General features: G+C 39.6%; 2 protein-coding genes across 3 annotated transcripts; one reads left to right on the top strand and one right to left on the bottom strand.

The window, feature by feature from the left end:
• Window positions 1–4,552: 4,552 nt before the first annotated feature.
• Window positions 4,553–9,231, top strand: slc10a1 (solute carrier family 10 member 1; the record flags this gene model as incomplete). The annotated part of the gene is given in 7 exon segments (XM_079255063.1): window positions 4,553–4,648; window positions 4,743–4,829; window positions 5,927–6,039; window positions 7,966–8,170; window positions 8,808–8,986; window positions 9,091–9,170; window positions 9,173–9,231. Coding segments are annotated over 7 exon segments (813 nt in total). The 5' UTR covers window positions 4,553–4,558.
• Window positions 9,232–11,616: 2,385 nt separating this feature from the next.
• On the bottom strand, window positions 11,617–18,332 carry srsf5b (serine and arginine rich splicing factor 5b). Of its 2 annotated transcripts, none has more exons than XM_079255632.1 (8): window positions 18,238–18,332; window positions 17,878–18,026; window positions 16,686–16,756; window positions 16,084–16,197; window positions 15,782–15,854; window positions 14,384–14,457; window positions 14,191–14,298; window positions 11,617–13,014 (listed from the first exon to the last, which is right to left on the bottom strand). In XM_079255632.1, exons 2-8 carry the CDS (start codon window positions 18,001–18,003, stop codon window positions 12,669–12,671), a joined length of 912 nt encoding a protein of 303 aa, XP_079111758.1. In that variant the 5' UTR covers window positions 18,004–18,026; window positions 18,238–18,332; the 3' UTR covers window positions 11,617–12,668. The 2 variants fall into 2 exon arrangements, with proteins under 2 accessions (XP_079111758.1, XP_079111759.1); XM_079255633.1 differs by having other exon boundaries at window positions 18,243–18,328.
• Window positions 18,333–18,821: the final 489 nt, after the last annotated feature.

Below are 18,821 nucleotides of genomic sequence, written 5' to 3'. Positions count from 1 at the left end.
TCACCGAATTTGTACGTCAAAGTAGCTGAATAGGGCCATGGCTGAGACACGTGGATTTTAAGAATACTCTTTACACGCGAATAATAACAAGGGATTTATCTGGACTTCGAACAATAGATTTCTGAAATGAATTAAATTGAAAGGATAAAGAAATGTATGGATATGTAGAAAGAATCCTGCCTTTTTAATTATCCTTTTTCAACCTGTTTTTTTTTTTAAATCTTTTTTTAAAAATTATTTTTCACTGAACGTTTTCACGAGACGCAATTTTATCAGCTGAACAGTTAAAACAGTTGACAAATAATGTAAACACAAATGCTCCAAGTTATTTCAGCATTATTTTCATCTGCAAGACAAATTTTCATATAAAATTGCAAATAATTAAGTGCAGCTGGCTTTTATATAATGCTTTTGTTGTCATCTGCTACAGAAAACAAAAACTTCATGGGGTTAAAAAAGAAGTTATCAAAGCAATAATCAAAGAAATGACTGTAGAATCATTTTTCTTGCCAAAAAGTCATGATAAAGCAAAGCCCACTTTTGCAGCAATTCTGGACCAGTTTTTATAAGGCAGCTGGAATAAATGCATTGTGGGGGCTGGCCCTACTACAAATAGCAAATAATCTGCTGTGGTGCTTCATTTTTTCACAAAACTGTGCTGCAGATAAGGACCTTACATAGTGGATTATATATGCAAAGCAACAGTGGGTCTGTGAATGTGTAATTAAAAAAACACACACTTACAAACAAGCTCACAGTGAAAGCAAACTCATCCATTTCCTCCAGGAGGTCAAAAGGCCAAAAAAGCTGCAGAAGATACCTTCCAACTGATGTTTGTACTGGATCATTCCCCTTTCTGTAGGTTATCAGTGCTTACTCCTAAATTTGCCCCCACATCATCTTAGTATATTTTAAATTACACCCTGTGTCCTGCAGCAGAAAAAAACAGAAAGGGTCATTTAAAATATATGGTCTATAATAGTAATACCCTCTGTAAAATATGAAAACACAATAAGGTCATAATGCATCTAGGCCAGAGAAGACTTTCATGATCATTGTGCACATTAAAATCCCTCAAAGAATAGATAATTTTGCAGAAATACACATTAGCACGGTCGAGCTTTCAAAAGATTCTTCACAATTTCTGTTATCTTGCTACACCCTCAGTGTCATTTCCCTCCATCTGAGCTGAGTTATGTCATCTTTAGTTCTATTCACATCACAGTTTCAGGCTGAAGGCAGTTCATCTTGGCCAATATTGATGAGAAGAGTCTGAGACAAACCTAACATGTGAAGTATTACTTTAGCTACAACTAGACAGGACTGATCACTTCCCCTCCCCCCAATGGCCTAACAGGGCTGGGCTGCTAAACCATTAAAATGCCCTGCTTTTGTCCTCTTGCAACATATTGAAGAGGGCACTGGAATGGTTTCAGTATGCAATCATGTAACTTGTTTCTTTGTGCTTGCAAATGATGTTGCTGCAACATATACAATGAGAGGAAGGGTTGTTTTAACTGAGCTAAATTGATTTGAAGATTTATCATGCAGATCCTAATGCAGCAAATTAAATTTTGAACAATTACACAATCAATTCTCCAACATAATATTTGAAGATGAATGAAGCGCATCTGGTAAGAAACCAACAATATAATGTTTGGCCTTTCAACAGAAGCACAACAGAACCTATTGATGCACTATGTTCATTTTTGCCTTCTTACAGTGCAAATAGAAGAGTTCAATAATTCTTTGATTACAATAATACAAACTACTGTCAGTACTTTAAACAAAATCCCACATTTTATGTTAAACTGTGACACATAAAAGTTTTTTTCCCCACCACCATGGCAATATGGCAGCAAAGCTGAGCATTTACATGCAAATGCTTGAAAACCTGCTGGTTCTAAGTAAAAAGAAATCAACAGCAGGTCCATTATGATCATTCTGTTGTGAACTGGAGTGTTCTCCTGATGTTGCTCAGAGTTTCACACAACCTAACTATACGTCTAAGCAACCTGGATGCACTTTGTCTGAGTGTGAAAGTTGCAGATCCAAGAAAAGATCCCCGAAAACTAAAGTCTACTTCTGTACTGGGAATAACTCTGGAGCGCCCAGAGCTGATTGTATTTCTGTCTCTTTTGTCTGAAATGTGTTTTTTAATATTTGTTATTGTTGTTCAGCTTTGAGTCTCCATACACTCAAAGACAAGCAATGAGATTTTCATACCCCTTTATAGGTGTGATAATTTTCCTTCATTGGACTGAGGAAGGCTAATCTAGTTTTAAATTTTTTTTAAAAATTGTTTTACATCAAATCTAAAGAAAATTATTTGAAAATATTCATACAAAATCTGCATGTTAAATTAACAATATGCTATTTAGCTAATTAAACAGGTGCCTTACGCTTTTGAGTGAATTGCTACAGTAAAGAGCGCATTAAGCCTGTTTCACACCAGTTCATTGAAGTAAACTAAACCAATGGAAGCCAAAAACAATCCCCAACATCTCTTAAAACAATTATATTTGTTACTTTCCTTTCTGGACTACTCTCTGATGTAGTAAAGGTATTAGATGAGTGTTTAACTCATCTAATACCTTTACTACATCTAAACCATCAGAAATCTTGTCTGTGCGGTAAGAATTTCTTAAATTTGTGTAATTTAAGTTGAAGTGATGCAGAAAGATAATGATTATATTCCCCTAATTTATTTAAAATGTTCTCCTCTGGCCAAATCTTTCCAGATGTCACCATTTTCCAGAGATTTCACACAAACATTTCCACATTGCAGACTTTTAAGAATCTCTTCAAATCGTTTGTATGTATTAGACAGCAGGTATTTATGCTTCTTTAAGGTCTATTCTGAGTGGCTCATCTCCCCTGAAGGTGCACTAGATGGCACTTCTGCACAACCTGTAGACGTAGAGTGGTGTGTGACTGACAGGAATTTCAGGACGAGATTTTATTTCAGAGAGAAGAGAAGAGAAAAGAAGAGGAACCCTCCAGCTCAACAGGTAAACTGTGAACAAAATCCGTTTGCAAATATATCTGTCAGGTGTAAACGAGAGTGGCATAAGTTTGTTTCAAGGGAAATTAAACCTTTTTTTTGTCACATGCTCTATAACCTCTATGAATAGGTGTGTAATTCTCACCTTTAGCACATGTCTGCCAGCTTGACATTTCCATCGGGCTCTTCCATGTGTTTTTACCTGCTTGTTTTACAGGTGCAAAATAGATATGTGCAGTCCTGTGAGAGTGATTTATGTGCACGCAGCAGTGTGTGCCAGTAGGCAGGATGTGGTTGTCAGTTCTTGCAATGGAGGGTGAAACATAAAGAAGTGTGAGGTTTGACAAACACCATGTTTTTCCCTCAGTGATGCACAAAATCTCTACACGTGAGCAGCTTCCTGAGAGAAATCTTGTCAGTTCACATCTCGTACTGCAGCAACATTTCAAGTTTGCAACTAGGTGTTTCTGAATGGATATCAGCAAGTACAGAAGACTGAGGTATGACCAGATACTGATAGGCTAATTAAAGTTCTTTTTTTTTAATTTGCTGCCTTTATCAGGGTACTCTGTTTCCAGCTTAAAATCACAAATTTAGTGAAGACTACCACCTAAATCGCATTAAGTCAAACATGCAGAAGTTCTTGACTCTAATCTATCAGTGTTGCATTAGCTTGATGTGGATCCTGTTTGGATGCATGCAGTTTGAAGCCTTATACACATGCTGTTGCATATGAGAGCAGTCTTTTTCACGCTACTAAGATCCAACCCACTTTAAATAACTATAAAAAATGCCATAACCTTCTTTTAATCATTTTGGTTATTGACCAAAAAGCTTTCATCCAAATATATTAGCTCACAGCATAAGAGTATGTCTTATGAGCTGCAAACTTTGATGCCTTGCAGCTCATGTAATATTAGGTTAAAGGCTGTCAGGACCATATAATGTGTACTATGAACTGAAGGATCGACCTCAGTCACTAATCTTGTCTGATGGAAAGTTCTGCTTATCAGCACAACAGCGATCCGTCTTCTACCTCTGCAAGCTGAACGAGAAATCAAAGCAGGCTGCACGACCACAGTGTGAACAGAGTTTACACTTCTCTCTCTCATCAAGTTGCCTGCACCGCCTTTGCCCATCAAGTGCAGGATTATCTCCGCTCTGGCTGCTGGTGACATTGTCAACGCTTGCTGTTATCTGTGGAAAAAAGGTTTTGTTTTTGTCTTTGCTCTTTTCATGCTTTGATTATTTGATTGTGCGATGACAAAGAGCAGTGGTTGTGCTGTGCATGACTGATGGATGAGGAAATGAGAAACCTGCAGAGCTTGGATGACCCTAGTTGTGACGGTGAAAGTGCTGAAGTGTGGTTTGATCACATATTTTGCCTTTTTTGTCTTATTTGCCCTGTAAGTTTGTCCATGTTTGTGTTTCCAGTTACAGCCCAGTGTCTCCAGTTCTGCTCCCACCATGGACCAGTTTTCCAAACCAGACTTGTCCATCAACATGACGGCTCCCAACACCACCTCCCTTTACACATTTACTCTGTCTCCTGTAATGGATAAAGTTGTCAACATACTTATGATCATCATCCTTTTAATCACAATGGTTTCACTGGGATGCACCATGGAGGTGTCTAAGATTAAGGTCTGTCCATTTATTTATAGAAGTCTTTATAATCTGTGGTGGATAATACTAGCCTTCATAATTGTTCTGACATTCTTACTCTTTTTCTTTATAGAATCACATTTTAAAACCTAAAGGGGTGGCCATAGCCGTTCTTTCCCAGTATGGCATCATGCCTCTGACTGCCTTTTCCTTAGCCAAGGTGGGTAAAACTAACCATACTGGTTTAGTAAGGAGTCAACATTGCAACTGTTTCAGTTTTTCAGCAACACATCCACGGACTGAAATACTAACTTTCCACTAAGTGAGGAAACAGAAGTCATCTTAATGCACGAACAGAAATGCAGTGCAAATAACAGAGCTAAATGTGAAAAACCAGTTTATTGTTTCATGGTGGATCAAATGTTTTGAACGGGTCAGATGCCTGGCGTGCACTGCCGAAGGTGGTTTGGCAATGTTTTTGCTGAAATAAGCAAAGATTTCTCTGAAAATGTATCTGAGTGCAACATGTTCTGAAGCAAAACGTTGCCGACATGTTAAAAAAATATTTTATATTTAACTAACAGTAAAAATGTCTCTCATCCTGAGCCTGAAAAGAGACTTCCAGGTGTCGATTAGTTAGATTACAGGAAGGTTTTCCACTTTTCCTTTATGAAAAGAGCATAATTTATTGATCCTGGTTCTTTCTGTCTTGTGTTTTTTCTTTGCATGGTAAAGTTTTAAGCTAAAGTTTTTTGAGCCCATGCGAGGATTTTTCTCTGGATTAAATCTGAAGCAGCATAATTGCCCATAACGCTGATTAACTGTTTAAATCATTTATCAAGAAAAAAATTACAACTGAATATAAGTTTATCATGCTTGTTGTGGACTGCATGTCCTCACAGGATCAGCTTTTGTTCTGCTGGTCAATAAAACAATAATAATTAAAAACTGCATGTAATTTAATGGCTAATTTGGGGGAGAAAGGGAGGATATATGATCCAGTAATGAGATTTAATGTTACCTGCAAACCTGATGTTCAACAATGCTGGAGCCAATGAGCTTATGATAGCCTACTCAATATTGAAAAAGTCGGTGAATCAGAAGAAATGTCATTTATATAACAGATTTCTAGCAAAATTAAGAATAAAATAAATAATTACAAACTATAAATTGGGTGTAAATGATATCCTGTTTCTCTTGTTTAACTCTTTCTCTGAAAGATGCCTTGTTTGCATCCTCTCCCTCGCCGTGCCACATTGCTTCGGCTGACATCACACCAGCTCTCTCACAGCTTTGTGTCATCGTGTTGCGTTGCAGGGCTTCCAGCTGCCCGAAATGACGGCTGTGGTTATTCTGATCTGCGGCTGCTGTCCCGGAGGAGCTTTGTCCAACATCTTGGCTCTGGCTCTGCAGGGGGACATGAACCTCAGGTGCAAACACTGGTTGTGACTTATTTGTGTTGAGCTGAGGTGATTGAAATTCAAATGAACAAGGGAGTTAAGCCTTTTGTGAGCTTAGCAGCAGATTAGGAAAAGTTTACAGAGTCACACTGCTTTTTAAGATAATTAAAATGATGTTATTTGTGTGCTTTTGCACAACAGCGCTGGGCTTAACCTACTACAGGCTCTCATGCAAACTCCTTTTAAGAAAAATCAGTGTTTTTGCACAAAAGCTTCAACCTTGAGTTCATTAACCTCATCACATCTCCTGGCACTTTCCTGAACATATTTATAAAGTGCCAATCAGAGAACATCTTGTGGCATCAATCATTAGAGTTGAATGACCTGCAAGGCACCAGTGAGCTTGTCATAAAGCTGAGACTTTATCATAATGAGGCAATACTAAATCACCTTTACTATCAACAGCCAGGTCCTTCACCCCGTTACGTCCGTCCTTTAAAACGGAGCCGGCGTGGACATCATCGTTGCACGGTGTTCAGAACATTCCCGTCCTATCTGATGTCTGGGAAGTTTATCTGACCTGCAGCTGTTTGCTATGAGAGGCTGCTTGAAGCATTAATTAAGGCCATAAAATGCTGTCAAGTTCAATAACTGAGTTGTTTGTGTTGGGAATTTAACTATTCATTGAAAACAGCCATCATAAAATACCGCTGTAGAGCTGATGTTACAATTTTATTGTTTCTTTGGCTTTAAAGGAAACAATCAAAATAATGTCACATTCTGTATTTGCCACCATTGGACCGTGGGACTGTTGAGTAACAGGACAATATGGGAAATAAACCTTTTAAACAACGAGGTAGCTGGCAGTTCATCTGTAAAACTTGCAGTTAATAAGTCTGGTCACTGAAAGTAACATGTAAAGCTTCTTTTTGGAGAAGTGAGCTGAGCAGTGAAAACAAAGTCATATTTACAGTTTGCACAACATCTTTTGGGTGTTTTGTAATCCACTGTTGCATTTTCCTCAAGTGTGAAAGAAGGAAAGTTATTGTACTTTTCTTGTTAAATTTTTAAATCAAGAGAAAATCCCTCATTTTGCTCATAATCAGCAACACCATATAATCAATACATTTGATTAAATGACAGGAATGATTTATTAACTCAGTTTTACATGTTTCCTTATTTCATTACACCTAAAACAAAGAAACGAGTCTCTGAGCAGATCTTGATAAGCTGTTGGATCTGTTTAATATGAATCCAGGTGTGATGGAGCAGGGAAACATCTAAAAACCTGCAGGACTGTGGTTCTCGAGGAACAGAGGTCCTCATCACACTCCTCCTCAGTGAGGAATGCCTGTACACACACTCTCAATGTCAAAACTTCAAATTGCATTCTTTGTGATCAAGCATAAAACTTGCCATCTGTGTATTATTTTACAATTTAAAATGATGCAAGGCATCCTAAATTAGCTGGCAAGCCTTTAATAATAGGTGTGACAGATGTTTCCCATCACTGTTTACAACAGAAACAATAAATACAGCTGATAGTAGCGCCGGCGCCTGTTTGCACCGAAGCAGAGAGAGGTCAGCATCTGTTGAAGATACAATGTCTCGTGACATACTTTGGCCTAAAGCTGACAGATGTGTGCATGAAAAGGTCATTTGTAATCCAGTTTTTCATAGATAGTCATTTTGTATGCGTCAAACTTGGGTGAAAATTTCCCACGCATGAGATTTTTGTAAAAATCCTGAAGACAGCCTGTTAGATTTTTATATTTTTTAAACATGTCAGATCTCCATACAAAAAAAGCATCCTTGTACGTATTTACATCAGAGATGCAGAGTGTGTGAATCCTGAACAGACAAGAGGTTATTTTGTGGAACAAAGCCGGGCAAAAACCATCAAATCTCGTCAAAGTCCAGTTTGTAGGAATCATTCTCTTTTCTTTTTTTCCTCAGCATTGTGATGACGACCTGCTCCACGCTGTTGGCTCTGGGCATGATGCCTCTCCTGCTTTTCCTCTACTGTCAGGGCTTCTCAAACCTGCAGAGCGCCATCCCTTATGTTGACATCATTGTATCGCTAGTCATGATCCTCTTACCATGTGGAGCCGGCGTCATCCTCAACCACTACCGGCCACAGTACTCCAAAATGGTCACAAAAGTCAGTGCATATATACTTTTAAATTTATTTCAAACGTGAACAAAGTACACTGCAAACACAAAATAAATTCATGTATACAAAAAAACAGGTGTGTTTAACCGAACTGTATCAAAAGTTACTTGGTCTGAAATGGAGCAGGATGAAGGAAAAATGTATTATTTCCCCCTTTACTGTCTTCATGAAATTAAATGAAAAATACTTTATTAATCCAAGAAGGGAGTGGGCTATTTTTTTTTTTTAACTTTTAACTTACTTTTCATGCAGTTTTTAGACTTGAAAATAAATATTCAAATTATTTAAAAATGAGAAAAATATACAAATAATGAATAAATACATTAGAAAATAGAGAATTTGACATTTTTGGAAGGCTATTTTCAACTTTGGGTGTTTATGGCAGCTGTGTGATAAAAGTGGAGGCTCAAAATAAACAGTTTGTTTTATTTATTTTCTTGTTTACATGACAAATTTTGTGGTTCTGTTTCACAAACATCCTAAAACTTAACACTTATTTGGATCAGTTTTGAAGAACGTTTTTAATGAAATCCAAATTTTTATAATATATTTGTTCTTCTGAGAGTATAGTAGCAGATAAACAGGTTTCATGAGGCCGACTGTCCTCCTGTGCTGCTGTTTTCAGGCTGGCCTGACAATAATGATGCTGTCCATCATTGTTATCGGCGCCCTTGCCAGCTTTGAGATCGGAGGTTCCATTCTGACTGTGCTGTCTCCTCCACTCATGGCCATCGGTGCCCTCATGCCCTTCATCGGCTACGCCTTTGGTTACATCATCTCCTCACTCTTCAGATTAAACCAGTCGTGAGTGAAGAGGCTTTTGACTGATACTGTCACAGGCATCGTTGAACCACAAGGCTTCATGTATATTTGATGACTTACATACAATTCTTCCCCATCCTCTTTAGAGAGAGGAGGACAGTTGCTATGGAAACAGGCTGTCAGAACATCCAGCTGTGTGCGACCATATTGAAGATAGCCTTTCCTCCAGCAGTGATCGGGCCCATGTTCCTGTTCCCCATGGTCTACGTGTCCTTCCAGCTGATTGAGGCGGGTTTGCTCATTGTGCTGTTCAGGTGTTACCAAAGACTCACCAGGAAACAGAAAGGTGAGACTCACAGAGCAGAAAGCTGCTTTTTAACTACAGTTTTCTCTATTTTAAATGCAGCAGTGAAGGATTAACGGCGTCCATTCTCAAAGAAAGTTCCCCTTTGATCAGTTCCGACTCAGACTAAATGATGAAATCCAGATGAATAAAACCAAACGGTTGTCATCGGCTCACAGATGGCTGATGTTGGCTCATCAGACTGCTTGGCCTTTTTGCTTTACAGTGACCGAAGGGATTATAAGGGTTTTCCTTTTAATGTCTCAGATCTTTCAAGAAAGGAAGAGCATTTGGAAAGATGGGAATTCAGTCTGAAAGGTGTCACTTAAATACTTTAATAGTGATGGATGTGTGGAGCCCACTGTACAGGGGGCAAAAGAAGCACCAATCCTAACATGTAACATGCCAGAATTACATGGAGAAACGGCATTAGATGACTCTACAAAGCATTGGCATCCAAAACAAAAACTGTTAAAAACTCAAGCATTTTTATGGGAATGTCAGAAAAACATTTAGAGCATCTGCTAATTTCTCCACCTGAAGCGAACCTCACAAGGTGTCTTATGACTGCTGATAAAGATGTCCATCCCATCACTATGTGAACAGCAGCCAGAGGAGCAAACAGCAACAAAAATCTCTAAATCTTGTCTTATGTTTGCTGTTTTGCATTAAAAAGTTCATATCACCTAAAAACAAAAATATTGTCAATTATCAACAGCAGCGAATCGGATCTCGAGACGATACCTGTGTAACGCCTCCATAAAAACATGTAAATATTTTTAAGCTTCAACTTGCGCACACACACTCATCAGACATCCATCCATCTTCTACTTACCTGGGGTTGGGTCGCAGGGGCAGCAGCCTAAGCAGGGAGGCTCAGACTTCCCTTTCTCCAGCCACATTTGCCAACTCTGCGTGGGGGATCCCAAGGCGTCCCAAGGCCAGCCAAGAGATGTAATCCCTCCGGCGTGTCCTGGGTCTCCTCCCAGAGAGATGTGCCCGGAACGCCTCACCAGGGAGACGTCCAGGAGGCATCCTGACCAGATGCCCTAGCCACCTCAACTGGCAGCGGCTCTACTCTGAGCCCCTCCCGGATAACCGAGCTCCTCACCCTATCTCTGAGAGAGATCCCGGCCACCCTGCGGAGGAAACTTATTTCAGCCGCCTGTATACGAGATCTTGTTCTTTCGGTCATGACCATAGGTAAGGGGTAGAAACGTAGATCAACTGGTAAATCAAGAGCTTCGCCTTCTGGCTCAGCTCCTTCTTCACCACGACAGACCGGCGCAGAGTCCGCATTACTATAGATGCCTTACTGATCCGTCTGTCGATCTCGCACTCCACCCTTCCCTCACTCATAAACAAGACCCCGAGATATTTAAACTCCTCCACTTGAGGCAAAACCTCACTCCCGCCCCGGAGAGGGCAATTCACCCTATTCCAGCTGAGGACCATGGTCTCAGATTTGGAGGTGAATATTCCCATCCCAGCTGCTTCACACATCACTTTATTAATTCCAGGATGAAATTTGAAGCTATCCTCTGGTGTATATTTTAGGAGAAAAATGCAAAACCATTTGCATTTTCTCCTGTTCATGCTGAATTTTCCATGAAACAGCAACACATCACTTCATTCCAGCCCTCGTGGAGGAATACCACAACTCAGCTTTTTGTTGAGAACAAGATTATAGCTGTTAAATTAGTCATTAACACAAAGCAGAAAAAAAGTCTGTCAAGAGGAGAGACGTTTGTTGATCACAAGATATGGCTTGATGGGTGAAAAACGTAGATGGCGTATCGACGAGTTCCACTTGAAACAGCAGCATTTATCTTTTCAAACCATTTCTGCAAAGCAGTTTCTATAAATTGCTTTAAATGCTTTGTATCCAAACATCCAAAGCATTTTTCTTACTATTACCTGAACAACAAACATCATCATTAATGAAGATTTAAAGTAAGCTTTAATAACTCCAGGTAAATGAAGTGTCTTAACATGTATTTTAATAGACTTGTATTTGACCTTCAGAGCCTTATGAGACGGTAACAACTGCCGACAAACTGAAAGAAGGGTCTGTGTGATGAACATCCTGACACACACCTGACTAACAGGCCCTGAAGATCACTACAAGACCACCCGAGCTGCTTGGCACAAAAACGTGGAGACAAGATAACTACAAGACACTTATTAAGTAACAGATGTTTGTAATTATTGTAAAATTGTTGTGATTATTGTCATTTTAAGTAGAACTCTAATAAAGTCAAAAAAGCCATTTAGTTAAAATTGGTTTATTGGTTAAGTCAACATAAACATTTTTTTTTTTTTTTTTAAATTTCACTGAAAATAAAGTCCTCCTGTACAAAAAACATGTTTCTGAAACCTTTGTCTACATGTTCATTTGAAGCACAGTAACATCATCACAGCACCGACACGTACTCCTGGAATTACATTTAAATGCTTTATCAGAACAGAACAGGAAATTGCTAAACAACCTGCATCCTGAGCGACGCTGCTGGAAAGAAAACGCACGTTTGAACTTTTTTCTTACTTTTCCTCTTCCGACGCCAACAGTCGCGTAACGTTGGAGGCAACGTGAAATTCATTTACAGCCGTTTACCTGGTGGAATAACATGGAAATTGTACACAAGTGTTCTTGATGCAGAAGTTACCGATAGGCAGTTGTATTGGTGGGTTTTATTTGAGCTTTATGCACGAATACAAAAAAAAAAAAAAAAAAAAAAAGATGTTCAGCAAAATTAAATTTAGAATGAACAGAAGCACATGCAAGGATCCTAAATCTATCTCACACACACACACACACACTCAAACACTGGCTGTTTAGGTACGACAGGTTAAAAAAAAACATAAAATAAACAAAAACAAAAAAAGGGCCCTGGAGAACAAAAAAAGGTCCAAGGCAAATGTCCCTCTGATGAGCAGAAGCATCGCCAAAAACTTCAGAAAATTGTCACGACTCATAAAAACCGTCCTTGTACTGCTGAAGATGCAGAATCCATATTTTTCAATGTGGAAATTTATATAAATGTCCCAATATTGAGGTGGTAAGTGAGAGGAAATGATGGTGCACTTTTAATGAAAGTGGATATGTGGGGGGACATGCACATCAGAGTTGATTAATGAGGAGAAGACTACAGCAAGCATCACTGTGTCGCGAGTTTTTTCTCTGATGTCAGGCTAAACTCTTCATGGTGATGATGGTCTGTGTGAGTAGGAAAAACTTTGAGACAGCTGCAAGAAAGTTCCAGAAAAGAAACCAAACTATACTTAAAAGTGAACTCTCTGCTGCTCCCGTCAGAGGAGGTGAAAAGAGCGTGCCAACTCCTACGAGCTGCTTCTGTTTTTGATTCCCGGTAACTGAACCTCTTAGCGCTGGCTGTCGGTGGAAGGAGACCTAGAGCGAGAACGGGAACGGGAGCGAGATCGGGAACGAGAACGAGATCTGGAGCGGGATACGGAGGCTCTCTGAGCAGGTGGGGGGGAGGATGGAGTGACAGACTTGCTTGTTTTGGAGGAGCGTTTGTTAGGCTCCTTTGATTTGGGGCTCATGGAGGAGGTGCCACCTGCAGGGGAGCCGCTATGAGAGCGGGAGCGGTGGTGGGCCTTGGCAGGACTGCGAGAGCGTCTAGGAGAGCGCGACTGAGAGCGACCACGGGAACGGGAACGGGACCGTGAGCGAGACGAGCTCTCAGAGCGTGAACGACTTCTTGACCTGTAAAAAAAAAAAGAAAAAAAAAAAAAGAGAAGAGAATGACAACTCTTCTGAGAAAGAAGGCTTAGATGAGTTTTACTTTAAAGTCTTAACCTGCAACATGAGAGAACTTCAATACATTCAAGTCGTGTTTAAAGGTGGAGCATGTAAGATTTTCAATATTTTCTAAATAAATTAACTAAAAAAAATAACTACAATCATAATTAGATAGTTTTTTAAACATGTAGGTTCCAGTCTGTCCATATTTGATGCGTTATTAAATTACAAGTTTAATTAATGACAAAGACCCTTCTTAAATGTTTACCTACCAGTAAAAAAAAAAAAAAAAAAAAAAAAAAAGTGCTTTTAGTCATTTGTCATTAATTAAACTTGTAATTTAATAACGCATCAAATATGGACCAACTAGAACCTACATGTAAAAAAACCCAAAAAACTACCTAATTATGATTGTAGTTATTTTTTTAGTTAATTTATTTTGAAAATATTGAAAATCTTACATACTCCACCTTTAAAGAGGAATTTCTAGGAATGTTGCTTGATTTTTCCCCTCTGTGTACTCAGGCAACCCATTACTCTGGTAATGGATCACTCCAAACTAACCACAAATTGAAGATGCCAGTCAAGCCAAAAGAAGAGAAAGTAAATTTAAATCACCTCCTAGAAACAAGCAAGCCATTGATCTTGTGTGGTTTCAGCTGACAAACAATGTATCACCATCATTTTGTCATCCCATGATGGTATGGGCGTACTCAAACTTCACAGTGCCAGAATCTATTGATCCCAAACTGTGTGGGAGGAATTTTCCCTGCCTCCCTGTCCCAACACACCTGACTCAAACCAGTCAGTCATTCTGCAGAACTTCATTGGCTGTTTGATCCATTTAATGGAAACCATGTGTGTTGGAACAGGGATGCAGGGAAAACCTGCTGGACAGCAGCCCATAGAGTTCAGACTATAGAGAAAACTCAGGATATGCATTAGAAAAATGCGCAGGGGTCTGATTCTCTTGCAACTCTGATTGGAAACGATGGCTGACACCATCAGCGTTCAGACAACACAACAGAGGATGTGTGAACAATGCAGATGCACATTTCTGCTTTAAGTTAGACCACTTCTCAGCCAACTTCTTTCATTTACTCTGGTATTTTGTACTGAAGCTTCCTGCAGAAAACGCACCTCTTTTTCGCCGCTTCGATGAGTTTGATTTTCCTGCCATTGATTTCTTTCCCAGAAAGCTTATCAAGGGCGTTTTTCAGATCACTGTAAGAGGCAAACTCAACCACCCTGCAAAAAGCAGAAAAAGTTTAAAATACAAATGCACCATACTGTGACAGACATGCAATAACCAACAGAACATGAGAGGACTTACCCTTCATTGAGCTTGGGGCGATGCGCATCTGCAAATGTCACCTCTCCAGCTTGTCTCATGAAATCTTTCAGGTCCTACACATGCAAACTTCTGTCAGTTTTGTGGGATGCTCAGTGTGAAAAAAAAAATAAGACAAGCTGAGACATAAAGTGGACTGATTTACCCAAAGGAAGAGATGGTTAGATTCTCAGAACTACAGTCTACTATAAATAAGGAGGATGAGTCCAAGAAACTGCTTGTTCAATTATTTATTTTAAGTATGTTTAACAAGAAAAATAAGAGAAAAATACAGAGTCTACAACACCTTCAGTTAAAATTAAAAAAAGTTACTTTAAATAAATCTAGCAAAGGCGCTACTGCTGAACAAATCTGTTCTTGTAAGAGCTTTAGAGTTTCTTGGACGCACCGCTTGTCTCAACTACAGGGAGGTGAACGCCATCTGCATGAACTGAAAAGCAGTGGCGCCACCTGGGCATCATTTGGCATTAAGAGCCCCGTTCCCTGGCGAGGAAGGCACTGGGCTCGGCGCCGGGACCGCCCCTGCCTTGGCATCCCACCTCAGTGAAGAGAGTGAACAGGGTGGAAGAGAGGAAACTACTACCTGAGAGCGAAACCCTTTGGGGTGGGCCGCAGGCTCTCCGAGCCCACCATAACCAGGATAACAGCAGATTATATCCATGGACACCTGGGAGGAATTCACACTCTCTCGCGATGTGCGGGAACATCACAGGGGGGAAGGGAGGGGGGATATCAATCGATCGAAGCCCCTCAAATTAACGAACCATCGATCAATACGGAACCACCATCACCATCGACTCTCGCTCTTTCCTCTGCTTTCTCTCTGCCAACTCTGTTTCCTCTCTCTCGCTCTCAAACCACACATCAGGCGTTGCGAGCGAGCGAAGGGCCGCCAGCGCCTCTAGTGTGGAGCGAGCGCTCACATGACCAGCAGGCATCAACTAGGAGTAGGACAGACTGGCTGACACCACAGGCTCAACCCAGACAGAAGGACCCAGAAGGGGTTAACTCCACCAAAAGCGAGCTCTTCCATATGACACAACAGTCAGTCAGGCTGGCAAATAAAGGGGTGGAGAATTGGTTAAAATTTGAAAACAGGAACAAATTAAGTGTTTTGTTTGTTACTGCTCTTTGAGTTATTACTGAACTGCATAAAATGCAGATTAATAAGAGCTTGTTTAAAATTCTGCACACAATTTGGGCTTCATTCAGATATTTACACATATTTCAAAAGAAGCCTGAAGTAACTGATTTATATAGCATAAAACAAAGTCTGTTGGTTTTTTAGCAGCATTTCTACAACTTTGTGTGCATTATAGGAGGCAGACAAATGAAGGGTGTGAGATTTGTGATGCTGCATCTTTTAAAAACAATACAAACCTGCCAGCTGACGCGAGACGACAAGTTCTCTACTATCAGTCGGTTCTCAGTGCGCATTGGAGGAGGGTTTCGGCTGGGAAGAGGGAAAAAAGGGAAACATTCACTCAAATGAAGGGTAATATTTTGAGCAGATAAGCTTAAAACTCTAATTATCCGTCTGTACAAAAAAATGTATCAGTAGGATTGCATTCAAAACAAGACTTGAGTTGAGTTTACAACATGCAGATGAATTTTCCAGCAGAAACAAATCAGTGAAACAGATTAAGAAACCTATAAACTAATGAAAACGGCGTGGTCTTTACCTCCGACTGCTCTGGGAGCCTCTGCCATAGCGATCGGAGAAACGTCCACCTCCGCCGCCACCGCCTCGGGCACGACCACCTCGCAGGCGTACGCGAGCATGCTCGATGGTCACCCTGATGTTACAGGAAGATATTCCTCACTAAGGACACCAACTACAGGAACTTTCAGGCCACAGGAAACTGATCACAGTTTTATGCAAATATTGGAGGAAGTGTGTATGTGCAACAGAAACTACATCGGATTATACTTCATAACAGCCTCTGGGATGCAACCTCACTGTGAATGGTCAAAGTGACTAACTATTGGTGATGCTGGAACTTCAAAGAGATTTTTAGGTCTCTCCACCCAGAAAGTCACTGTAATTTTAAAAGTAGTGCAAAAAAAAAAAAAGAAAAGAAAAACAAAGACATTTCAAACCTAAATTTCTTTGTGTTTGCACCATGAGTACAAAAGCTCCAGTATACACCAGCTGGTTAGTCACAGGAAAGCATAATTCTTCAAGCTTGTAATTGCGCAGACAAAAAGAGCCAGGATGTGCGTGAATACATCCAACACCGGACATTTACAGCACATCAAGTTTACAATCAGAGACAATTCCTACCTTTCATTGCAGAGCTCTTTGCCATCAAGCTCATATACGGCATCTTCAGCATCTCTTGGGTCGTCAAACTCCTACAGCAAAACAAACAAATCTCCATTTATATACAGTTTTGGCATTTTTTATCATAACCACTTTTATATTTCCTATATGTCCTGCTCAATGTGCCACCCATACTTTCTTTTTCATCATTTAGCCATCTAAGTTTGGAACTACTTGTGCCATTAATAAGAATTTCAGGCTCTTTTAAAATAAAAAAAACGACCAAAAAAAAAAAAAAAAAAAAAAAGGCTGTTTGAAGAATACTCAGGCCAGTGTAGTAGCCTAACATCTTGTGGTGTAAATACTTGGGCTGTGACAATATGCTTTTGTCCCGATTCGATTTAAATTGTGATTCTCACAATTCTTTAATATAGCTGATTTTTGTAGATTAAAAACAAACAAAAAAATGTATAAAACTTTTTTTCTGCTCATCACTTTTCTTAAGGAAAAAACAACCAGATAATCATTCTGCTGCTATAATGCCCAAGAAAACAAGTAAAAAGATCAATAAAAAAAATAATAATGATGATAAAATTTTTTATAATGGATTATTTTTATGTATTTGGGGGAAAAAAATCAATTAAAAAAAAAACAACAAAAACCCAATTTTCGATTCAATTTTCCAACCCCTTGTAAATAGGCAAAAGCAAATATAACTGCCTGCAATATGTTACCAAATTAAACATGCATCGATACAAAACAATGTATGGCAGGACATATTTTCTTTATTAGCATAGAAGATTAAAACAAAGAATTGCACATTATTCCTGCAGTTTTGCTTTGTCCATCAGAGCTCGTTTTTCATTTTAGACCCTTAATTCTCCATGTAAATGTACATAAAAACTCACATTTTTATATTCATGCTACACAAACCCGTTCGAGTATATTTTTATTTATATATTTATATTTTGCACCGGTTTAATCATTGAAACGAAAACCGCTTTTTCTGTGTGGGTGTGGCAGAAAACACGAGGGAAGCAGTTAAATTAAACCAAGCTTCATAGCACAGAACCACCTAACGAAATGTGATATATTTTATTTATGTAAACTGGATTAATAACGTTCGTATAATTAGTTTCAGAAGGCGCCAGATTCTCTGCAGATTACAGCAGGGTTAAATGATCCTGACCTACTTCCCGCTGCAGTGACTCACCACGAAGCCGAAGCCTCTCTTCAGGTCAATGTCTCGTATGCGGCCGTATCCTTTGAAAAACCTCTCCACATCCTTCTCTCTGGCCGACGGGCTCAGCCGGCCGATAAAGATACGACATCCACTCATGTTGACCTTTGTGTATGATTAAACTATAAACAGAACATTAATGTTACAACACGAACTCATATCCATCATTTGTGCGAAGAAACTGCGGCCTAGCTGGCGAATTTGCTCAAACCAAGCCACAAGCTAATTGGATCAATCAGCTTAAAACCAGTTCAAATAATGACTAATCTTACTTCTAAACATGCATATTTTGCACAGTAGTGGTACAGCCATTATTAATCGGTAAACACCTACCTTACCACGATTAAAGAAGTAATTTTCTGCTCCGACGGTCGACAGTACTCTCGAACACCAAAATAAAACAAAATGGTGCCTCTGCTCGATCAGGGCGGGGTCTAATTTGAGCACCCACGTGACCTACGACAACAGCGGGACTTGGCGGAGACCGCAGAACCCGAACAAAGCCGAACGACGCCGAAGGGGGGATTTCCGAATGTGACGTCACCAGCTGGCCAAGGCTGAGATTAATGTAGTTTCTAATTCTGAGCACTAGGTGTCGCTCAGCCACAATGGTGCCCTTATGAATAGAAAAGCCTTGTTCGCTTTTAGCACATTAGCTTTTGTTAAGGTTAGGCCGCAAACTGAGTGTAATAACAGGAAAAAGGAAACAATACTGCACCACACGACGAGTTAAAAAGGAACATGAACATCGTAAGCACACATAAGTCTTAAGACATAAATATACCACAAATGCAAAAAGGGTTAAGAGGACACTCTGCTATTAACTAGGACACAGTAGCTAAAATCAGGAAGTAGTGGTTTGGTTTTTTACTCTCACAAATGAAGAACATCCCAAACAAGGTTTTTTTTTTTTTTTT

This window comes from Telmatherina bonti (assembly GCF_933228915.1).
Source record: "Telmatherina bonti genome assembly, chromosome: 16".
In the NCBI taxonomy this organism is placed as follows: Eukaryota; Metazoa; Chordata; class Actinopteri; order Atheriniformes; family Telmatherinidae; genus Telmatherina; species Telmatherina bonti.
The sequence above is the reverse complement of the archived record's forward strand: the minus strand, read 5'-3'. Positions and strand labels throughout refer to the sequence as shown.

Coding starts and splice junctions, on each gene's coding strand:
- srsf5b (XM_079255632.1), bottom strand. CDS start 18,003: ATGAGTGGATGTCGTATCTTTATCGGCCGGCTGAGCCCGTCGGCCAGA. Junction 16,757..17,877: donor AGAGAGGCTTCGGCTTCGTG/GTGAGTCACTGC, acceptor GTTTTGCTGTAG/GAGTTTGACGACCCAAGAGA. Junction 15,855..16,083: donor GGCTCCCAGAGCAGTCGGAG/GTAAAGACCACG, acceptor CCCTCTTCCCAG/CCGAAACCCTCCTCCAATGC.